We start from the raw sequence: 24,079 nt of genomic DNA, 5'->3' as shown, positions 1-24,079 counted from the left end.
TCCACGGGTTCTGCGCAAGATCAAACAGCCTTGCCGCATGATCTTAATTGCTCCCAGATGGCCCCGCCAGTACTGGTTTACGGAACTTCTCCTCCTCTCGGAGGCCGAGCCCATGCAGTTTCGACCAATTCCACAGCTTCTGACCCTTCAGAACGGTCAAATTTATCATCCGGACCAAACATCGCTGAGATTAGCGGCATGGCTCCTCAACACCTTGAATTTGCACACCTAGATATCCCTCCAGACTGTCAAGAGGTTTTGGCCAATGCTCGAGCACCCGCTACTGTAAAAACCTATAAATTAAAGTGGAAAAGATTTTGCATGTGGTGTCAATCTGCTAATCTTCATCCTATCCATGCAAGACCAGAGCAAATTCTGCCTTTCTTTCTACAGTTGGCAAGGTCCGGTCTTTCCCATTCTACTCTGAAGGTGTTCTTGGCGGCAATTTCAAGGTTTCGGCAGGATGGTGTCAACTCTCTTTATTCCATTAGAGTCATCCAACAATTTTTTAAGGGGTTATTTCGGATGTTCCCTCCAATTCGGCGTCCACCTCCTTCTTGGAACCTTAATATAGTGCTTTCCCAACTAATGCGGCATCCTTTCGAGCCCATTCACAAGGTGGATCTAAAGTTCCTCTCTTGGAAGGTTTCCTAATTGCTGGCCTTAACATCAACCAGAAGAGTTAGTGATCTCCAAGCGTTCACTGTTCTTCCACCCTTTCTGCAATTCTCATCTGAATCTGTAGTGCTGCGCACTAATCCAAAATTTATGCCAAAGGTTCCGACGAATTTCCATCTTAATGAACCTATAATTTTGAAAACATTCTTCCCAAATCCGCTAAGAGCTGGAGAAAAGGGCCTTGCATTCTCTAGACATCAAGAGATGTCTGAAGTTTTATTTACAGCGGACAGCATCAATACGCAAATCGGACCAACTCTTTGTAGCATATGGTAAACCGCGCCAAGGCCATTCAGTATCAAAGCCAACTATAGCTCGTTGGATCTCTGCTGCAATTTGTTTATGCCATGACCAAGCTGGAAGACCATTGCAAGCGACCCCAAGAGCACACTCTATGAGAGCGATCTCTTCATCTACAGCGCTTTTCACCAGTGTGCCTCTTCATCAGATCTGTAAAGCTGCAACATGGTCCAGCAGACCTACTTTTACCAAACACTACTGTTTGGAAGCTGCAAGTGATGTGGATGCATCAGTCGGAAAAGCTGTTCTACGCAATCTTTTCAAATAAGGTGAGCCTCTGTTCTCCCTCCTCCACTATGCTTTTATAAGACGTTTTTTCCATGCTATTTCTGGCTTGAAATTATTTTCCAGATGTTGAAACACACATGTATTTCTCTGTGGTTATACTGTTTCATAATGTATAAGGTCTATGATACAAAACAGCGTCTTATGAGCATAAGGTTACGTACTGCTATCTATTCTGATTCAGGCATGTGAATCTATGAAAGACACCCCAAATACTGGAGAAGAACAATAGTTACTTACCTGTAATCTGTGGTTCTCCAGTATTGGTGTCTCTCATAGATTCAAATGCAACCCGCCCACCTCCCCTCAGAGGCTTTTTAGGCTGTTATGTATTACTTCACTCCTGTGCGAGAAAATCTGAGAGCCTGAGCCTCTGAGGAGAACATTCTGGTGGGTGCTGTCGCCTGATTGGCTGCAGTTTGGACTGGATATAATGACTGTGATAGTCATAGATGTGGAAGTTTTTTCCTGGTAGCTTAGGCTACTTTACTTCCTGGTTCAGGTTACCAGGGGTTTTTGGTTGTTATATGCATAATTATTGCTTTTCTATGTACCGTGGGACTCCCACTCTGACGACGGGGAATGATTCAGGCATGTGATTCTATGAAAGACACCAATACTGGAGAACGATAGATTACAGGTAAGTAACTATTGTTCTTTGTATCCATCGCTGCAATGACAGAACACACAATATTCCCTCCTTAGTCTTAAAGCGCTTTACACAAATTGCAACAAACCTATTTATTATCCCAAAATTATCACATCTTTACGAGAGGCCAATACGTGCCACTTGTTAACATTTTTACTTGGTGCAAGGGTCAGACATGATACTGAATTTGCACTTTAAGCAAAAATCATCTGATTTCGCTTTTAACCTCTCCTCAAACGCTAGGGTGCAGGTGCCCAGGAGCAAATACTGTCTGTGCGGGGAAACCCCAGGCCTACTTTTGAAAGGGTGCTAGTAGCACCATGTGGGAGCAGCTGGTGCCGTCTGTGATTATACTGCCCTTTAGGCATTCATTGCAAAGTCATATTGATCACTGTCCCTTCTTCCTGAGCCTCCAAGAGCACCTACCCAGAGAGGACTCACTAATTTTGTCATCTAATCAGTTGTGTACAGCAGGGGAGCTCTAAAATGTTAATCTGACTTAATATTTCATGCATTTTTCCAGTCTATACAAAATGCCTAGAAAGCAGAGTTTAGGACACACCTGTAATTTTGTTGGCCACCCCCCTTTTAGAGACCCCCCCCCCTGGTTTTATCATCCCACTTAAAGCCCTTCTCATAATTACAATAATATTATGAAAACATCTCACATAGCAATTTGAAACCTTGGCAGCTATGGTGCTATATTTCTTTACTTGATAGAGCTGGGCTACGGGGTGATTGTGTGCTTTTGTTTAACGTTTTCATGTTAATCGCAGCACCCATCATGAGCTGCAATTATCATGAAAACTTTAACAAATGCACACAGTCACCCCCCACAGCCCCACTTCACACACAGCCTGCCCGCTCGGGGGGACAGAGGTGCGTGCACATGCACCTTACAGGGAACAGTGCTTACAACACACAATAACTCTTCGGGCCGAAAATGTTCCCGGGACTAGCAATCTCTTAGCAGACATGCTAAGCAGAACTGGAAACAGCATCCACGAATGGGAGTTTGATCAGTTGGCACTAAATATGATCTTCTCATTCTGGGGCAAACCGGCTGTAGATCTCTTTGCAACAAACTAAAACTGCAAATTCCACTTCTTTGCTAGTTGGCACCCACAAGGGCAGAAGTAGGTCATGGTTGCTATTCCCGCTACTTTCTGGTGCCCAAGAAAGACGGAGGCAGCTGTCCTATCCTAGACCTGATCCCTCTCAATTTCTTCTTGAAAGAGAAGAAATTCATTAAGCTCACGATCGAGTCCTGTCTGCCCTGGACCCGGGAGACTAGATGGTAGCATTGGACTTGCTGAACGCATACTTCCACGTTACCGTCCTGCCTGCCCAAAGACCATGCCTGCGGTTCATGGTAGACCACGAGCATTTTCAGTTCACCGTGCTCCTCTTTGACCTTACCAGCGCCCCTCGGGTATTCCCCAAGGTGAGGGCTGTGGTTGCTGCTCATCTGCAGTGATCAGGGGTGCCAGTCTTCCCCTATGTCGACAGCTGGCTGTTGAAGTCGAGCTCACGACAGGCGGTCGTTTTCCACCTCCAGACCACGGCGGACCGCCTGCATCACAGGGGTTCCCATCAATGTACCAAAGTGATACCTGATCCCTTCTCAGACACCTCCTTTCATCTGGGCTGGTCACAGTGTATTTTTGGGCTTAGCCTCATTAGCGGCGAGTCCAGGATATTCTGGCTATTATATTGATATTTTAGCCTCTATCCTGGATTTCGGTGAGTCTGACTCTAAGTCTGCTGGACCTCATTGCCTTCTGCATCTTGCTTGTGACGCATGCCGACTGGCATATGCAGGCTTTTTAGTAGGATCTGAAGTTCCACTGGGTGCAGCATATAAGGAGTGTCTCCGACATGGGCCAGATCTCGGAAGGCACTGCAAAAAACCTGCAGTGATGTCTAACGAACCACGATTGGGTTAGAGGCAGACCCCTCTCCCTTCCCCTACCCGATCTGACAGTATTGACAGATGCGTCACTTCTGGGCTGGGTTGACTGTCTAGCAGAGGTGGAGATCAGAGGACTTTGGTCTCTGGCGGAAACCGGACTACACATCAACCTTGTGGAGCTCAGAGTGATCCCTGGTGGTGAACACGTGGCAAGCTTTGTGAATGCCAGAGCGTAGAAACTCTGCCAAAGATGCCTAGTGGTTCATGAGTGTGGGGTCTCCAAACCGAGGTTGTGCAAGGTCTCTTTTAGCAGTGGGTAGAGCCTTGTTTAGATCTGTTCGCCGCTGCAGAGAATGCGCAATGTCATCAGTTTTGCGCACAGAAATTTCCAAGACGGCTCTCGCTCAAAGCCACTTTTCGTCCCAAGTGAAGCTTCAACCTCCTCTATACCTTTTCGTTAATACCGTTCCTACCCAAATTTCTCAAAAAGATCATGAACGACCCAGCCCAATTCATCCTTGTGGCTCTGGAATAGGCTTAGAGAGTCTGGTATCCCGAGCTGTTGAGCATGTCCATATCCTCCGATCAGGCTGCCCCTTTGGGAGGATCTTCTGTCGCAGAGTAGGATTCACCACCATGAAGATTAAACAGAGACAGTTGACAGCTTTTAACCTTCCGCCCTAAGTCTGTAATGTTATCTTGGCAGCTTGGAGTCCCTCCACCAAGACGGTATAAGCCGGCCGTTGGAGCAGGTTAGTGGCATGGTGTACAGACAAACAGGTTGACTGACCCCTTATCTGCACCCCTTTCTCAGGTTCTTTTGTTGATCTTTACCCTGCCCCAGCAGGGCTCTGCTTTGGCATGTTGAAGGGTTATTTCTCTGCTGTCTCTACTTTTCTGCTGCTGCAAGAATAGCCTTCCCTTTTCAAGTCCCTTATTGTAAATATGTTCCTTAAAGGTCTACAGCACATGTTCCTTCAGCTCCCTTCGTTATGCCTCAATGGGACCTCATTTTTGTTTTTACTTTTTTTGTGTGTGCTCCCTTTGAGCCGCTTCATAACTGCCCCCTGAGGCTCCTCACTATCAAGACAGCCTTTCTGCTGGCAATTACATCTGCCTGGAGGGTTAGTGAACTGCAGGTGCTGTCATCTCAGCCTCTATACATTTCTTTTTACCCAGAAAAACTGGTCCTTCGGACTCGAGCATCCTTATTGCCAAAGGAAGTTAGCCTGTTTCACGTAGGCCAAGGTAAGGAATCTGCGACTAGTTAGTCTCGACCAGATAAGGTGTTACCGAAGGTAAGTAACTTATTCTGCAGGTACATAACTAGTTTCTTGTGTCACAACTAACAACTCATGGTTAGGACCCTGCTATTCAGTATAAACAGTTTACAAAAGAAGCAGGGATTAAATTGAACATAAAAATGCAACAGGAATGCGACAGGGCTGCCCCCTGTCCCCATTTCTATTCGCCCTGGCTGTGGAACCTCTGGCGGCGTGGGTATGCAATGACCCAGTGCTCCGGGGCTTTGAGTGGCCATAGTTGCGACCCAGCTGCATAGTGCTTTATGCAGATGATGTCCTTTTCTTTATGACCGACCAACGGATTTTGGGCCCATGAATCCTGCAGATCCTCTGAGTATTTGGTCAGACCACCAGGCTCCATACTAACCCCTCTAAATCCGTGCTGTTCCCGGTATGCGGAGACTAGGGACGAGGCACCTGGGCGGCCCAATTGACCCAAACGACCCAGGGCTTTAAATACTTAATAATAATAATCCACATTTGTAAAGCGCGAACAATCACCCGTAAGGGTCTCTAGGCGCTGGGGGCCGTTGGGAAGATTAAGCAAGCTATTGCCCAGAGTCGCATGGTGCTGGGCTAATCTGTCGCTGGCGATCGAACCGTGATCCACAGATTCCGAAGTCAGACGCCCTGGCCACGGCGCCACACCTCTTCACTGGGTATCTTCATGTCGCCTTGCCCAAGGATTTCATGGGCACACTATATAAATCCACTTGTTGCCAGTCTCCGAGAGAAGACAACAATATGGTCCCCTCTTGCGCTCTCGCTGTAAGGGTGCTCAGTGATTTTTAAAATGGTCTCTCTACATAGAGTATTATACTGGCTGCAGAACTCTCCATATCACATACTGCGATCCTGGTTTGCACAAATAAATACCATCCATACTAAATTCCTATGAAATGGTGGGGTGATTCGGGTGGCACTACAAACCTGCGCCCAATCGACATATTGCGGTGGCATTGCAGCGGCGGATGTATATTGCTATTACGCAGACTCCTGTTTATTAATCATAAATGAATGGTAGTACAGCTCACCAACGGACCCGGCGTTTGCACTGGAGCATGCAGCGATGGATGGTGTCCCTCTCCTTCGGCTATTATACAGCGCACAGAGCCTAGACTTCCTACCTCATGCCAGCAGAACAGTGGTTCGACTCTGGAGGTACACGGTTGAGCAGATGGGTTGGCGTGGCAGACTGGCCCAATCGACTCCCCTGTGGCACAGTACCCATCTACTCCAGGTGGTGGCTCCAACGGGAATCCGCAAATGGGAACTGGTGGGCATATCCACACTGGGGGATGTTATGCAGGGCACTACTCTAGAGTCCTTCCACCAGTTACAGGCAGAAATTCAGTTGCGTAACATGCAATTTTATAAATACCTCCAATTGTGCCACACTCTTACTCCCACGATTCTTTCGTTGGACACTCTGCCGGAGTTCCACCCCCTTGAGGGCCGCCTTCTCATGGGAGACCTGGGTGCACATAAACTCCGTCAGCTCTATCAGACCTTAACGACAAACACCAGAACATTACATAAAACTAGAAGGGCGTGGCAGGACGACATACCAGACTCAACAGATGACGACTGGGCTGAAGCCCTAGCTGGCCCCCGGGGAGCGGCTGCGCCTTCTTAATACTGCCTCGTGTATACTATACACAACTCCGTCTCTGGAGGATGGGGGTCATCCAATCACCCCACTGTTTATGTTGCGTAAGGGAAGAGGGAACTTTTATACATACGGTCTGGAGCTGCACAGCATTACAGCCCGTCTGGCGCATAGTCTCAAACTGTCTGGGCATTGTATTGTCCTGGAATCTCCCATATGACCCAAAATTATTTCTACTACATAGCACTGATGGGATAGGGGGAAACCAGTATAAACAGCACCTGCTCTTCCAGGCCCTCACTATTGCTAAGCGTGACATCACCCAGTTATGAAAGGGGGCTTCTCCCCCGACATTGGGGACCTGGAGAAAAGACCTTGACAGATGCATGGGAGCAGAGATTGTGGTGTTCCAAGCACGAGGCTGCCCCCAGAAACACAGGAAAATATGGTCCAGATGGGCAACATATCTGGGTATAGACTTACCTCCCCTTCTGTAGTAGGGGATCTCTGTGTATAGTCATAATCTATGAATAATCCCCACCCATGTGCGGGGACCCCGGAGCAATCAAAAATATCTCTTAAGCTGTCCCGCATTTGCAAACCTGCAAAGACACTTAAGAGACAGACAAAATAATACAGCCTAATCACAACAAGGCTGTACTGGCCAGCACTTCCTCTGAAGTGAACACAACAGCCAAAATAAAGTTGAAATGTCATTTTTATTCACATTTGACATGTTCCTTTATTATCACACACTCCCTTCACCAAAATCCCTTTAAACAATAGAGAGGAAGGGGTGGACAGACCAGCCCTATAGGCTGTCATTATGTGTCTGCTAAAGGGATACCGTGCCTTTAAGAAACTCTCCAGAGACCCCCGGTATCCCAGGATGCACAGCCAACACAAGTTACTTTCAGTTCTTTTTTCCGGCTCCTGCTAGCAGGACCCTGGAGCTTGAGCTCTACCCTTTTGGGTGGTTTACTTGATTAAAATTGGATTTTTTGGATAAATAGTGTTTTCATTCGACGTCTAGAGCCTTTGTCTACTACTGCCTGCAATCTGGAGCAGTTTTGGCCCACTCTTAGCATGGCTTTGTCCGATAACTGCCCTGAGTGTGGGAGGAAAAAGGCTAAGACGGACCCACATGATGTGTGTATCCTCTGCTTGTCGCCCTCACATGTCCCAGCTACATGTGCCATCTGCAAAACCTTTTCTAAGAGGACCCTGAGGGACAGGGAGAAGATTCGCCTTCAGGGACAGGAGCAGCAGAGGACCGGTGGGACTTCGGGGCATGGAGGGTCTCATTCCCCCTCCTCCGCCCATGCTTCAGCCCCTGGAGGGACCTCCGGGCAGAGCAGGGAGCAGAAACGGCACCTACCGGCTGGTAGGTCGCGTTCGACGTCGAAGGCGACGACGACGGCGAGAGAGAAGGCACCGGTATGTTCGCCGTCGATCCAGGGCTCTGGGTCGCGGCAGCCTCGGCGTTCGACGTCGAGGGAGGGGCCGGCGAGACCCGGGACCGGGTCGCCGTCGCAGGTGTCACGGTCGACGTCAACAACACATCGACGTCGTACCGAGCCCCATGGACTTCACTCGCCACCTTCGCGGTCAACCCACGGCTCGACGCTGACGGAGTCGACGCCGAGATCCCGGCGCCCGCCGTCCAGGCGGAGACGGTCGCCGGCGAGGCACAGGTCGCCGGCGAGGCACAGGTCGCCGTCGAGGCACAGGTCGCCGTCGAGGCACAGGTCGCCGTCGAGGCACAGGTCGCCGTCGAGGCACAGGTCGTCGACGTCGAGACACCAGCGGTCGACGTCGAGACACCAGCGGTCGACGTCGAAACATCAGAAGTCGACGTCGAGGCAGAAGTCGACGTCGAGGCAGAAGTCGACGTCGAGGCAGAAGTCGACACCGCGGCGACGGAGGTCGAGGCGTGGTTCGACGTCGAGGAGGCGTGGTTCGACGTCGAGGAGGCGTGGTTCGACGTCGAGGAGGCGTGGTTCGACGTCGAGGAGGCATGGTTCGACGTCGAGGAGGCATGGTTCGACGTCGAGAGGACGCTCGACTGCGAGACGGCGTTCGACGTCGAGGGCTAAGAGACGCCGGACGAGGTCGACGTACAGTTCGACGTCACAGACATCGGGGAACACGTCCTCAGTGATTACGATCTCCAGTCGGGGATCGGGGAGACGCGGACGTTCCCCGTCGGTGGCTTCCACGCGGGACAGGCCCGCCAAGAAGAGGAGAGTGGCCGCGAGCCCGGACAGTTCTGATGGGGGCTCGCCTGCTAGGAGTAATGGGGCTTCGGAACATCTGTCCCCGCTGCGTACCCAGCAGCCGCCTCTGCCTCCTGTGCCCGACCTTCCACCGGCGCCTCCACCGGTGCCTGCCCTTCCTCCTCCTCCTCTCCCTCCGCCCCCTCCTCCGCTGCCTCTGCCCGTGCCTCAGCTGCCTACGTCGCCGCCACAGCCTCCGCCCCCGAGGGTTCCTCACAGGCAGAGATCTCGCTCTCGCCCTCGCAGGCGATCACGGAGTAGGCGCAGATCGTCCACTCGCTCTGGACATGGACGACGGAGGTATCGGTCTCGTTCCAGAGGCTCGAGGGGCACGTACTCTTCTGGGGCTTGCCGGTTTTCGCCCTCGCTGTCGGAGACGCCTCCTACCCGCGTCTCGCCGGTGGATGACATTGCCACGTTCCAGGAGGTGCTGATGAGAGGGGCTGCGAAGTTGGGGATATCAGTCATTACCCCTATTCCCACTACTTCTGTGATCTTTGAGACTTTGCATAAGGCTCATCTGTCGCGCCCCCTCCTCCCGTTGGTTCCGGGGTTGGAGGAACCTGCAATGGAGGTGTTCTTGACGCCGGCCGTGGTGAAACCGGCGCCCTCGAGACTGCTAAAAAAGTACAGGGCTCCTGACTCGGACCCGGCGTTCCTCAGAGTGGATCCTCCACCGGATTCTGTTATCGTGGCGGCGGCTCGTAAGCAACACTCTACGACGCCTTCATCCATGGCTCCTCCGGATAAGGAGAGTCGCAAAATGGACTCCTTGGGGAGGAGGATGTGCTCCACGTCGGCCACTACGATGAAGGCCGCTAGCGCCTCCGCTCTGTTGGGGCGCTATGACAGGTCTCTTTGGGACTCCCTGCAACAGTTCGCTGCCTCCCTGCCTAGAGACAAGAGGGAGGACTTTCAGGAGGTGCTGAACGAGGGCATGATGGTCTCTAATCAGATCATCAGTGCGGCGGGGGATGTGTCGCTGCTGGCGGCCCATGGGTACTGCCACGGCATACACATGAGGAGGCATTCCTGGCTGCGGCTGACCCCGCTCAAGCCTGAAGCGCAGCAGAAGATCGCCAATTTACCATTCTCTGGCACAACGCTGTTCGGGTCACATGCAGATGACGAGATGGCCCGCATGAAGGCTGAGGCGGAAACTCTGAAGGCGGTGGGGCTGGAGAGGCCCAAGGAGCAGAGGAGGTCCTTCCGATCCTCGGGCAGGCGCTACGCCAAGCAGAGAGGCCAAGGGCGTCAGTCGGGCCACCAACAACAGCAGCAGTACCCGAGGCAGTCCTTTCAGAAGCGCCAGAGGGGCAGAGGCCAGCATCAGTCCTCGGCGGGGAACAAAGGCCCGGCCGGGTCGAAGCCCTGAAAAGTTACTTCCCCCTCATCCGTTACCCGCTCCGGTGGGGGGAAGTATTCAACGCTACCTGGCAGAGTGGAGGACAATAACGCAGGACAAGTGGGTGCTGAATATTGTTTGCAATGGGTACTGTCTTCGTTTCACCAGCCCGCCCCCACAGATTCCACCAGTGCGCTCCTCCTACATGGTAAGGGAGCTCCATCGGGAGGCAGACATTCTGTTAAAAAAGAGGGCGATAGAAGCGGTTCCTTTGCAGCAAAAAGGAAGAGGTCTCTACTCACGGTTCTTTCTCGTAAGAAAAAAGGACAAGAACGAGTTCAGGCCTATTCTAGATCTGCGTCACGCCAACAAGTGGATCCGCAGAGAAAAGTTCCGTATGTTGTCCCTGCATCAGATTTACCCTCAGTTGCATCGAGGAGACTGGCTGTGCGCCATAGATCTGCAGGACGCTTACTTTCATGTGCCGATCGCACCAAAGCATCGCAAGTTCCTGAGGTTTCTGGTAGGCAACAACCATTACCAGTATTCAGTACTCCCGTTTGGCCTGAAGTCTGCACCACGGACGTTCTCCAAGTGCATGGCGGTGGTCGCGGCACACCTGCGGAAGACCAAGGTGTTTGTGTATCCTTACCTGGACGATTGGTTGATCAAAGCGTCCACTTACCAGGAAGCCCAGTGCCATTTCAACAGGACAGCTGCCTTGCTGCATCGCCTGGGCCTGCACATCAACATGTCGAAGTCAGTGCCGATCCCTGTGCAGTGTCTCCAGTACTTGGGGGCCTCAGTCAATACCTTGACCGCAAGCGTGTGTCCTTCGGAGGAGAGACGCTTATCGATCCGTGGGAAGGCGCGGCATCTCATCTCAGCCCGCTCTCCTACGGTGAGGACGGTGTCTTCCTTACTGGGGTCGATGGCTTCTTGCATCTTTCTCACCCCCAATGCACGTCTGCATATGAGGCCCCTACAGGAATGTCTGGAGGATCAATGGGACCAGAGGCGGGGGCGTTGGGAGGACAAGATCCAGCTATCTCAACACGCTCGGCAGTCTCTGACATGGTGGTGTGCCCCAGAGAATGTCTGCAAGGGGACTCCTTTTCACAAGGATATTCCGGTCCAGACCATAGTGACCGATGCGTCTCTCCAGGGCTGGGGAGCGCATTCGGGCCCTCTTCAGATTCAGGGGATATGGTCGCAGATGGAGACGACTTACCATATCAACTTTTTGGAACTCAGAGCGGTACACTTGGCCTTGAAGGCGTTCCATCCCTCCTTCAGGACGAACTCCCTGCTGGTTCAGACGGACAATACTACGACCATGTATTACCTCAACAAGCAGGGGGGCTCACGTTCACGCACCCTGTCTCGGGAGGCACAGGCGATCTGGAACTGGCTGGTGGCCAGGAACCTGACGATCACGGCGACCCATCTGCCGGGAGTGCAGAATGCCCAAGCAGACGCGCTCAGCAGGCTCGTTCAAGAGAACCACGAGTGGGTGCTAAACGACGACGTGCTAAGAGACGTCTTCGCAGAGTGGGGCACTCCAGATATAGATCTGTTCGCTACGGCAGAAAACAGCAAATGCCGCGACTTCGCGTCCAGGTACTACCAACCAGGGACGCTGGGGAATGCCCTATGGATCAGCTGGTCCAACAGCTTTCTCTACGCCTTTCCACCCATTCCCCTGATCCCGGCGGTGCTGATCAAGCTGTCGCAATCCAGAGCCAGAATGATCCTGATTGCTCCGGAGTGGCCGAGGCAATGGTGGTTCACCGACCTTCTTCACCGGTCTGTTCGGCCACACCGACGCCTGCCGTGTCGGCCGGACCTTCTCACGAAGTTCGGAGGACAGATGGTTCACCCCAATCTCTCGTCCTTGAGTTTGGCAGCATGGCTCCTGAGCTAGTACAGTATGGACACTTGAACCTGCCTCAGGACTGTATGGAGATCTTGAAAGAGGCTAAGAGACCGTCTACGAGGACTTCCTACGCCTATAAGTGGAAGAGATTCTGCTTATGGTGCAAGGCAAAGGACTTTGACCCTACATCCTGTAAAGAAGATGTTATATTGCCGTATCTGCTGCAGTTAGCTCAGTCTGGGCTTAATTTTCAGTCTATTAAGGTTCATCTCGCAGCTCTGACTGCGTATAGGAAGGGCCCTTCTCAAACCTCATTTTTTCAAATCCCTGTGATTAAGGATTTTTTGGAGGGTTTGCGTAAGGTGTTTCCCCCTGTTAGAAGACCTTCTCCGCCATGGGAATTGAATGTGGTGTTATCTAGATTGATGAGGGAGCCATTTGAGCCTATCCATAAGGCTTCGTTGCAGCATTTGTCTTGGAAGGCTGCCTTCCTTGTGGCCATTACATCGGCCAGGAGGGTGAGTGAAATTCAGGCTCTGTGTTGTCAAGAGCCGTATACTGTTTTCCATGCTTCTAAAGTAGTGATGCGTACCCATCCTAAATTTTTGCCTAAGGTAATCTCAGATTTCCATGTGAATCAGATGATAACTTTGCCTACGTTTTTTCAGCATCCTTCCTCTCCGGCGGAGAGGTCTCTGCATTCACTTGATGTACGTAGGGTGTTGAAATTCTACCTGGATAAGACAAAAGATATCCGCAGGTCGGATCAACTGTTTGTTAATTATGGTTCGGTAAGAACTGGTTTAGCTACCTCAAAGCAGTCCATTTCCAGATGGATTGTTTCCTGTATCCAGCTTTGTTACCAAAAAGCTAATAAAACATTGGGGGGTAAGCCTACGGCACATTCGACTAGAGGCAAGGCGGCTACTACCGCTTTGCTTAGGAATGTTCCCATTGCGGACATTTGTAAGGCTGCCACCTGGAAGTCAGTCCATACGTTTACAAAGCATTACTGCCTGGATTCTGATGCTAGGGCAGATGCGCAGGTTGGACAGGCTTCGCTGAGGAATTTGTTTGCACAGTGATTTGTAAGTGGTTGGACTTACTCCACCGCTTCTTGTTGGTTGGGATGGGCTTGCCATTCTATTCATAGATTATGACTATACACAGAGATCCCCTACTACAGAAGGAGTAGTTTCTTACCTGTAACTCCAGTTCTGTAGTAGGGGTATCTCTGTTATAGTCATAAGCGACCCTCCCTCCTCCCCGGTGGAGTAACCTGACAGTATCAGGCCTGTTGTTATACACCTTCAAAAAGAACTGAAAGTAACTTGTGTTGGCTGTGCATCCTGGGATACCGGGGGTCTCTGGAGAGTTTCTTAAAGGCACGGTATCCCTTTAGCAGACACATAATGACAGCCTATAGGGCTTGTCTGTCCACCCCTTCCTCTCTATTGTTTAAAGGGATTTTGGTGAAGGGAGTGTGTGATAATAAAGGAACATGTCAAATGTGAATAAAAATGACATTTCAACTTTATTTTGGCTGTTGTGTTCACTTCAGAGGAAGTGCTGGCCAGTGCAGCCTTGTTGTGATTAGGCTGTATTATTTTGTCTGTCTCTTAAGTGTCTTTGCAGGTTTGCAAATGCGGGACAGCTTAAGAGATATTTTTGATTGCTCCGGGGTCCCCGCACATGGGCGGGGATTATTCATAGATTATGACTATAACAGAGATACCCCTACTACAGAACTGGAGTTACAGGTAAGAAACTACTCCTTCCCTATTAGACCCCCTGATGGGAGATTCTTTCCGCGCTGCCCTGACCACAACACACACTATACTTCATCATTGCCTATTCATGTACTCAGCTGGACTTCCTAAGATGCACGGATATTGGATCTGTCTGCGCCAAGTTTTTGTTGTTATATATGCAAATCTGAAAGAAACAGTTATAGATTCCTTACCTTAGAATTGCCTCCAGGCGTCAGACTGGATCCGGAAAGTTTTTGTCAGCAGTACCCCTGCACGTCAAAAGGTGGCGTCTGTCGGCTCCGCGTTCGTAGTTGGCGTTGTGGTCGCCGGGATGACGTCGCGGTAGCTACATAGACTCCACCCTCGCGCGTTGACGCCAGTTCTTTCTTTTTCCGCGCCAGCCAGCGCAGATCCGGAGAGCGCAGTACCTCCAGTCACTTTTTGACTGACTTTTTGTCGACACCGTTATCCAGTCTTCGACTCCTGGTGCACGTCCGGGATGCCCGGCTTCAAGGCTTGCCGTTCCTGTAGCCGACTGATGTCGGTGACGGATCCGCACGGCGTGTGCCTGTTTGGCCTGGAGCGTGACCACGACCCCAAGTCGTGCTCTGACTGCCAAACCATGAATCTGAGGTCTTTGCGGGAGTGATACCGAAAGCTTCTCGAGGCTCAGCGGTTGGCTACGCACCATTCGAGGTCGCGGAGGAGGTCGAGGTAACGGTCGTGGAGTCATCATCATTCTTCTTCCAAGTCTTCGCACTCGGGGTCAGGTAAGTCGAAGCACAAGAAGAAGTCAATGAAGCATTGTCGCTCTTCTACTTCTCCCCGTCCGTCGGCCGTCTCGACAAGGGGTGCGGGTGGTGCCCCTCCTGCGGCTCGGCGTGTGGAGTCCGAAGGGTCGACTCCGGGTTTCCCTCCCTTCCCGGGACCCGGAGCGACCCCTGCCCAGCTTTGCCAATTTTACAAAGCGATGCATGCCATCTTTGGGCAGCCCGACTGCGCCGGCTCGCCTTCGGGCCCCGCGGACTCGGCTGGGGGCCCTGGGCCTTTGACGCCAGCAGTTACGGCCCGGGCACCGCAGTGTCCCCTTGGATCCAGGCCTGAATCCGGATCGGCGCCGGTCGATCTCGTTACATCTCCCCTGTGGTCGAATCCACTGGCACCACATCCACAGCTGATGCCGGTTGTGTCCCCAGCTGGCGTCGACTCTGGCCTCCACCTCAAGGTAGACACGGAGCTGGACCGGCCGTATCCTGTGCCGACGGGTACTTTTGTGCTCCTGTTCTATCCTTGTTCTTTGAGACCAGATTGTCAGCCAGAGGAGGGTGAGGAGGACTGGGAGGGTCTGGAGACCCTCTAACTTACCAGTTGGGCTTTGAACCGGACTGGAGAGAGGAACTGGGGGAAGCCAGTGGTCTGGGTACATCACCAGACCTTGGCATGTTGTCTCCTCCTACCGTGGCTACGGAGGAGGGAGCGTCTTACGCCGTGGTGTTGCGTGGGGCGGCCGAGGCTCTCAACCTCGAGTCACCTACGGTAGCAGTCAGGACTAATCTCCTGACAAAGGTGCTTCAACTGGCAGCGAGCGCCTCGGTGGCCCTGCTACTGTTTAATTAAGCCCTCTCTGACATCCTTTTGGGCACCTGGTCCATGCCCAACACCGGGGCTCCTGTGGCTAGGATGATTGCCCGACACCACCGCCCGGCTTGCGGCGACCCCACTTTCCTCTCCCAACGCCCCACCCCTGAGAGCTTGCTGGTCCAAGCCTCCACCTCCAAAGGAGCATTCCCTAACACACCACTTGATGGGGAATCCAAAAAGCTGGAACATCTTGGGAAGAAGATGTTTTCTTCCTCCAGCTTGGGACTGCGGTCGGTAAACACCGCATGTCTGTTGGGCTGTTACACCCACTCCGTGTGAGATACGGTGGCGCAAGTGCTGCCCCCGTGCCCGGAGGCGGCCCGGGCCGTACTCTCCCGTGCAGTTGCCAAAGGGAGAGATGCAGCGAAGTTTACCATCCGCTGTGGGCTAGATACCACCGACTCACTAGGCAGGACGATTTCAACGTCGGTAGGCCTTCGACGCTACGCCTGGTTGAGGTAGACTGGTTTTTCAGGGGATGTCCAATCCATTCTTATGGACATGCACTTTGATGGCCGTCGCTTATTCGGCGACAACGCGCTTTAAGGACTCTCAGGCTACGGCCAAGTCCTTGGGCCTCTCCACCTCCCGCCCTGCGCAGTCTGCCTTTTGTGGTTAAGGAAGGGGTGCCCCGCCACGTTCCGCCCAGAGCCACAGGCCAGCGCAAGCTGTTCAGCCCCTGCACGGTCGGGGACGTGGGAACCACCGCCGTGGTTCTGGGGGCCAGTGGGCAGGCCAGTCCACCACAGCCCCCTCTGCAGCAAGAGCTTTTTCAGTTTACCGTGCTCCCCTTTGGCTTTACCAGCGCCCCTCGGGTGTTCACGAAAGTGATGGCGGTGGTTGCAGCTCATCTGCGCAAATCAGGGGTTCCAGTCTTCCCCTATCTCGACGACTGGCTATTGAAGACGGGCTCGCCCCAGGCTGTCGTCTCCCACCTCCAGACTACGGCCAACCTTCTGCATTCGCTGGGGTTCTCCATCAATGTGCCAAAGTCACACCTGACTCCCTCTCAAAAGTTAGTTTTCATCGGAGTGGTTCTGGACACAACGCAGTTTCGGGTCTATCCTCTCGAATCCTCGAGTCCGGGATATTCTGGCTATGATTCCGATCTTTCAGCCTCTATCCCGGGTTTCGGTCAGGATGACCCTCAGGCTACTGGGCCCGACGGCCTCCTGCATCCTGTTGGTGGACCATGCCAGATGGCAGATGTTGGCTCTGCAGTGGGACCTGAAGTTCCAGTGGGCACAACATCAGGGGAACCTGTCCAATTATGTCTAGATCTCGGAGGGCACTGCACACCAATTGCAGTGGTGGCTAACGAACCAGGATTGGGTCGGTGGCAGATCCCTCTCTGCCCCAACCAGAGTTCACAGTGGTGACCGATGCATCACTTCTGGGATGGGGCGGCCACATGGGGGAGGCAGAGATCAGAGGCCTCTGGTCTCCTGCGGAGTCCGGGCTACACATCAACCTTCTGGAGCTTCGGGCGATTAGTCTTGCACTCAAAGCATTCCTTCCCTCTGTCCGGGGAAGAGGAGTGCAGGTGTTCATGGACAACACCACCGCTATGTGGTACTGGAAGAAATAAGGCGGGGTGGGGTCATGGACCCTATGTCAGGAGACCCTCCGCCTCTGGACATAGCTGGAACATCAGGGCATATCCCTGGTGGTTCAACACCTGGCAGGTTGCCTGAACGCCAGGGCAGACTACCTCAGCCGCAGGTGCATGATGGATCACGAATGGCATCTTCACTCGGAGGTGGTGCAAGGTCTCTTTTGGCAGTGGGGAGAGCTTTGGTTAGATCTATTCGCCACCGAAGAGAACGCACTATGTCCGCAATTCTGCACTTTGGAATTTCCAAGGCGGCACTAGCTAGGCTACGCTTTTCGGTGCGAGTGGAGTTGTGGTCTTCTATACGTCATTCCGCCTAGACCACTTCTGCTCAGAGTGCTGAAGAAGATCAAGTGCGACCGGGCCAAAGTCATTCATGTGGCTCCGGATTGGGCACGAAGCTGCTTCTCATGGCCATCGATCCGACCACCTCTTTGGGAGGATCTACTGTCGCATCAGCAGGGGACGGTCCTCCACCCGAACCTGTCCAGCCACCACCTCCTTGCGTGGAGATTAAGTGGCGGCAGTTGATGTCGTTTGACCTGCCTCCCAAAGTCTGTGATGTTATCTTGGCAGCCAAGCGTCCCTCCACTAAGATGGTATGCGCCTGCAGATGGAACAAATTTGTGGCATGGTGCACAGCAAAGGCTGTGGATCCCCTTTCTGCCCCTCTTTCTGAGGTTCTCTTGTTCCTCCTTTCTTTGGCCCAGCAAGGCTCTGCTTTGGGCACTCTAAAGGGCTACCTCGCGGCCATTTCAGCCTTCCTTAGGCTTTCTGATCAGCCTTCTCTTTTCAAGTCCCCTGTTGTAAATCGCTTCCTTAAGGGCATTACTCATATTTTCCTCCTGTTCCCTTTGTAATGCCCTAGTGGGACTTGAACTTGGTCCTTGCATATCTAATGTGTGCTCCCTTTGAGCCGCTACATATCTGTCCTCTCAGGTTTCCGACCTTAAAAGCTGCTTTTCTGGTGGCCATCACCTCTGCGCGCAGGGTGAGTGAGCTCCAAGCACTTTCTTCTAAGCCTCCTTTTCTGACTGTTCATACGGACAAGGTTGTCCTCCGAACTTGTCCGTCCTTCCTTCCCAAAGTGGTTACTCCTTTCCATATTGGACAGACCATCACTTTCTTTCCACGCCCGCATCCTTCCAAAGAAGATGAGGCTCCACCGTCTGGATCCAAAACGGGTGGATGACCAGCTGTTTGTTGGTACGTGGGCGCCAAAAAAGGTCAGGCCGTGCACAAACGGTCCAATTCCAGATGGGTCGTTTTGTGCATCAAAGCTTTTTAGGTCTCCCCTGACCCAGCGCATGCGCTGGTCTGGTGAGACTTATTGAGAGGGCTCCAAAAAGTGCTACCAGGCCAGCCTAGAGCTACAGTGCATGTGCGCGGGCGCGCGTACTGCGCTTGACCGCAATTACTTTCACTTTCATAGGTCTCGCTTTTGGGACCTTATAAGTATTTAGTTATGCAACTGTTGCATGGCTAAACACTTATAACGTCCCAAAGGCGAGACCTTTTGGCTATGCCAATGCTTGTTATTCTTTGGCAAAGAAAGAGCCTCCAGTGGGGTTGCGCGCCCATTTCACCAGGACGACGGCAGCTACCACTGCTTTGGGACGTGGAGTCCCACGTAATGACATCTGTCAGGCAGCCACATGGGCATCGCTGCACACGTTCACAAGACTCTACTGTCTGGACAGCCAAGTCCAGAGAGATGGCTTCTTTGGCCGTTCTGTTCTCCAGGACTTCCTGGTGTGAACTTAGTTCGCAGACCCACCTCCGAGGTTGGTATTGCTGGGGCATCTATTCTAAGGTAAGGAATCTATAACTTTCAGATGAACAAGTTACTTACCTTCGGTAATGATATATCTGTAAGAAACATAGGTTATAGATTCCTTACCGCCCCACCCATCCTCCCCGTTCTGCGAACTGACTTCTAGGGTTAAGGACTTCCTTTCAGGACCCAAGTTTTGTGTACCAGTGGTCAGTGTCTTGCATGGCTCTGCGCTTCTGGCGTGGAAAGTCGTGTACAGAACTGACGTCAGTGCGTGAGGGCAGCGTCTATGTAGCTACCGCAACGTCATCTCTGCGACCACCACGACGAACGCGGAGCCAACCGACGCCACCTTTGGACGCGCAGGGGTAGTGCTGACGAAAAACGTTCCGGATCCAGTCTGACGCCTTGGGATAATTCTAAGGTAAGGAATCTCTAACCTATTTTTCCTACAGATATATCGTTACCGAAGGCAAGTAACTTGTTAGTTTTGCAGTTAATAACATATACATGCTTTGTACATCCGAATCATTTTAGTTTTCAATATGTATATGCAGGGTTGCGACCCCGACTGGCCCATGGAAATTCAATAAAATGTTGTAAAAAAAAAAAATGCAACAGGAAAGCCGCAATGTGAATTCTGCATTAAAATAGCACCAGTGTTTAGAGGTGGGTGTTGTATTAGCAAGGTCTGTTATATCAAATCTGTAATGCCACAGACTGTTTTCCGAGTTTAAAACTTATACCATTGTTAATCTTCTGTTCTTCTTATACAGGAGTCTGTTCGCACTATTCATCCTGCCCCTCTACCTGAAGCACCACAGCCACAGCGCCTTCCCCCAGAAGCAGCCAACACCAACCCACCTCAGAAACCGCACTTGAAACTTGCCCGTGTACAGAGCCAGAATGGTATTGTTTTGTCCTGGAGCGTTCTGGAGGTGGACCGTAGCTGTGCCAGCGTGGACAGCTACCATCTGTATGCCTACCACGAAGACCCTACAGCCTCAACACCATCGCAGTGGAAGAAGATTGGTGAGGTTAAGGCCCTCCCCCTCCCAATGGCCTGCACTCTCACCCAGTTCGTCTCTGGCAGCAAGTACTACTTTGCAGTGCGGGCCAAGGATGTGTATGGTCGATTTGGAGTTTTCTGCGATCCGCAGTCTACCGATGTTATTGCCACACAGAACAGCTAAAATTCCAGCACCTTTTATTGGCCTGGTATCAGACTTTTTTTTTTTTTTTTTTTTATTATAAATAAACCTTTTGCATGATAGATGTATGTAAACACTACATCCATCTCCAACCAAAAGTCAATAAAGTATCGACATAGAGAAGACCTATTTTCTTGGACTATTTCAAGCTTGGTTGTGTTTAGTTCTAAAAACCACTTCTTCCTGCCCCCAGGCTAGATCTCTGCACAGACTTGGATGACATTGCAGAGCTAGGTGGGGCACAAGCTTATGAAGCACCTTTCCGCCTGCCAAGAATTTGTACCAGCTGCTTTTTGAGCAGTGTTGAACCTTCCGAGAAGGCAAAATAACATTTAGCAGGAGCGCGCCTGTGCGCATGCCGGATCACAAACCTTATGCCCTTGGACAGTGGATGCGTAAACGGTCACTAGTTTTGTTATATTGACTAGTTAGGATTGTGGACAGCACTGGTCTGGTGTTGGGGCTGTTGGGGCAGATAGCAAGTTCTGTGACACCTGCTGTCACCTTCCAGTCCCATCTCTTGACATGGCCTATTGCTGCTTCTTCATTCCAAGTTTGCAGTTGGCTGCTTATGTTGTAGGGTTTTTTATTTACGTGTTTTTATTTGGGTGGAAGGCCTGTATTCGGTCAAAGACTTAAACCCCTTCCACCTTTACTTTGATTTAAAATTTATTTGTGCCTTAATACATTGAGTACATGTTACTTTGAATTCACTACACCTATCACCGTCCCTTTTTTTTTCTTTTGTTTCTGCTTCAACAAGTTCTAATCTGAAGGATGCTGGTTCCAACACAGGATTACATCCAAATGCTCAACACCATAATGTTCCTACTATCTGTTCGTGGAAAAAGCAGCACATTTATAAGTATCAAATCTACAAGTTGACATGCTGTAAATCTATCTGGAAACTTAGCTGGCTCTTAAATATGTGGGACCTAGTTAGCTTGCCCTGGGGGCAAGTTGAGGCAGAACAAGTTTTTGTTTGTGGAAGCAAAATTGCGACCAGGAGCTTTATTGGTGTCAGGCATTTCAAAGACACTTTCTCTGCACTAGTCTTGCTGTACTGTTTGACCTGAAAGTGGTTTGCTATCACGAGAAGGTGTGTGTTTGTGTGTATATATTGTACATTTTGAACAGAAAGTAACAGTGTTTTTGCACACCTGACCGTTCGATATTAAACTGTGGTGATCATTGGAATAGTTCCAGATGTTCTTACCCGTAAGGCTTGTGTGTCGAATAAAGCCTCAGGTTTTAAATGTATAATCTCCCTGGAGCCGTAATGTTCGAGTTTACACACAAAGTGCATCAGAGCTATCATGGCGGTGCAGGTCCGGTCAGGAACACTTTGTGTTGTCAAACTGTGTCAATTCGTAACAGTCTCTTCCAACTGTGTGCGTGTTAGCCTGAGGAGGAAAGACTCACCCTTTCGATTTCCAGCGCCTAGGCAAGTGGTTTGATCTATATTTAATTGTAGTAGTAAAAATGTCTGTCTGAGTAATTCATATGGAAGCCGGTTGCCCATACAACACTTGTGCTATTAAACACCAGTATCCTACTGAGAGCACAGAGTGGTGGAATTAAAAAGCAGTTTCCCTGTACGTTTTATGTACTTAGTACTGCCCTATTCCTAATCAAATTCCAGTTGCAGTAAAATGACTTGTATAACCAAAGGGGTGTGTTTTGCTAATATCTGCAGTGAGTTTTTTGCTCTAGACTAGGCAGTCATGCAGTTGTTTACTGCTATACCTTCTCTGAATGCTCATTTCTTATTTACCCTGACTTTCCAGTCACACCGAGTGAGGTAAGATGAGGTCAGTCTTTGAGCACTCATCCAGCTGAGTGATATTACGCACAATGATAATCCGTTACTGCATACATATTTAACGTGCACTGATTTCTGTGGGAAGCTAGGGCTGACTAAAAAGTCAGCTTTTATATTTTCAAAAGTTTTCTTTATAGAAGTAGAGCGAGTATGATGCACAGTTAAGATTCCTTCTTCCCAATACTTCAACTTTGTTTTTCTAAGATTTTCAAAGAGCTAGTTTTAGGTATTTCTCGTGTTGGGTGCCTGATTTTGAAGTCTTGACCCTGTGCTTTGTTTTGATCTAGCAACCTGTTAAATCCTCACTATCATTGAAGCAAAGGTTTTGTCTGTATTCGGATAAATGCAAGGGGTTGGAAGGAAACCGGGGAGATGGTGCCCACAGTTTATCCACAAAAGGCTTGCTGCCCTACCTTCCAGGTCGTCAGATTGTTCCTTACAGTATCTGCAACTTTCGATGTATTTTTCATATCTATTTGGTTGATAAGATGCTGGTTTCATGTGATGGAAAGCAGAGGTGATATTGTTAGGGCGTGGTCTTGAACAGCGTGTGTGCCGACCTCACCCAACTCTGTTGGTACATTGTCTGTTCTCTAACGTTCTTGTGGTTCATAATGTAACCTAAAAAGAAATGTTCCATGGTTTAAATCTAGCTTCATCATAAGTTGTTTTGTGCCCGGTTTCATTCCCATCAATGATCTGGGATCACCACATGTGCTTTAATAATTTCATATTTTGTTCTGATTTATTATTGATTGCCCACTTGTTAGTTTGCTTAACAACTGACTAAATGCTGGTTCGTGTGAAAGGAAATATAAAAACGAAAGTAAATGTAAAAACGTTTGTAGTTTGGAAGTGTTGGCACATGCGACTGAATTTCTCAGTCACAATTGCATTTTGGACACTCTTCTCAACCCTAAAGTTACAGTGCAACTGGAATAATCAGTATCTCTAGGTCACCTTGCATCAGTGTAGGCTACTTCAGCAAAAGGAATACAGGGTTCGCCAGCCTTGTCCTTTCTACAATAATTTACCACTATGATGTGAAAGGACACAGTTTGCTTCGCTAAAAGGCTTCATAGCATTCACAAATGCATGGGGAGTCTCTCTTCTTAACCTCTAGAATGATTACAGTGGTGCTCCAATATTTGGACGGCGCAATTAACAGCATAAAAGAGCAGCTCTAAAGTAACTATCTGCAAATATTGTGGTTAAATGTCCCTCTTCTGGAACGAGAATTACCCTTACATAAATTGAAAGGTTTCTTATATTTCTGTGTTTTTTTATCTTCCTGATGACCCAAAGCGGAAGATGTGAAAGTCAGTACATTATCATTTTGTATCCCCAGGAACATGATTGTTTTCATTTGTCTGTCAAAATCATTGTCATGTAGAGATATGATTGTTGCATTGCAAAGCTTTGGGGTTTATATGTAAGTGCTGCCAGGCTTTTAAATCGTGTAAATAGCTGGAACTCGATGGCTCTAGCTTCCTGTTCTCTTCTGCTTTTCTATTTTTTCCTATCCTTCTCCCTCTTTCAAAATCCCATGTAAATCCCCATGTAATAAAAGCCCCAATAAAGCAGAAAATAAACCAATGTCAAATCCCTTTTGGGAGATAAACGACTAACACAAATTTTCAAGCTGACCCTGTAAATAGAGATAATGTTGTGATGTCCCAGCCTCAGATTGGAACCGGTTGAGTGAGTTTTCCTTGTTCTTTTGTACGTTACATAGATTAGTATCTGTAGAAGTGTAACTGTAGTGGGATTTTGTCAAATAAGCCTGACATTTATACTTTGAAATAAACTACTGGGTTTTTTAAATATATCATGTGCTCACTTTGGTATTGGTTTCTGCTAGCACGTAAAACTTAGAGGATTAGAGCCACCCAATTGGTTGCCAGATGCCTTTCGTTGCTTTTTCCATTAATGGTGCTTCGGGATGCACTGTTGTTCTACTGAAATAAATCAAACGGAAGTCTTTCGTATGATCTACTGTCCCAGAGACCACAGCTTTGAGTGCTGTTAGTTCAT

General features: G+C 50.1%; 1 protein-coding gene across 5 annotated transcripts in view; it reads left to right on the top strand.

Annotated features, from left to right (window-relative positions):
• ATF7IP (activating transcription factor 7 interacting protein) overlaps nt 1-23,873 on the top strand; it is a 764,672-nt gene extending 740,799 nt beyond the window's left edge. For all 5 annotated transcript variants that reach the window (XM_085601187.1, XM_085601185.1, XM_085601186.1 and 2 more), the window contains one exon: nt 19,789-23,873. In XM_085601187.1, the coding sequence (XP_085457313.1) occupies nt 19,789-20,205 (417 nt within the window). In that variant the 3' untranslated portion in view covers nt 20,206-23,873. The remainder of the gene's footprint in view (nt 1-19,788) is intronic.
• Nucleotides 23,874-24,079: the final 206 nt, after the last annotated feature.

This window comes from Triturus cristatus, chromosome 4_2 (genome assembly GCF_964204655.1).
Source record: "Triturus cristatus chromosome 4_2, aTriCri1.1, whole genome shotgun sequence".
NCBI lineage: Eukaryota > Metazoa > Chordata > Amphibia > Caudata > Salamandridae > Triturus > Triturus cristatus.
The sequence above is the reverse complement of the archived record's forward strand: the minus strand, read 5'-3'. Positions and strand labels throughout refer to the sequence as shown.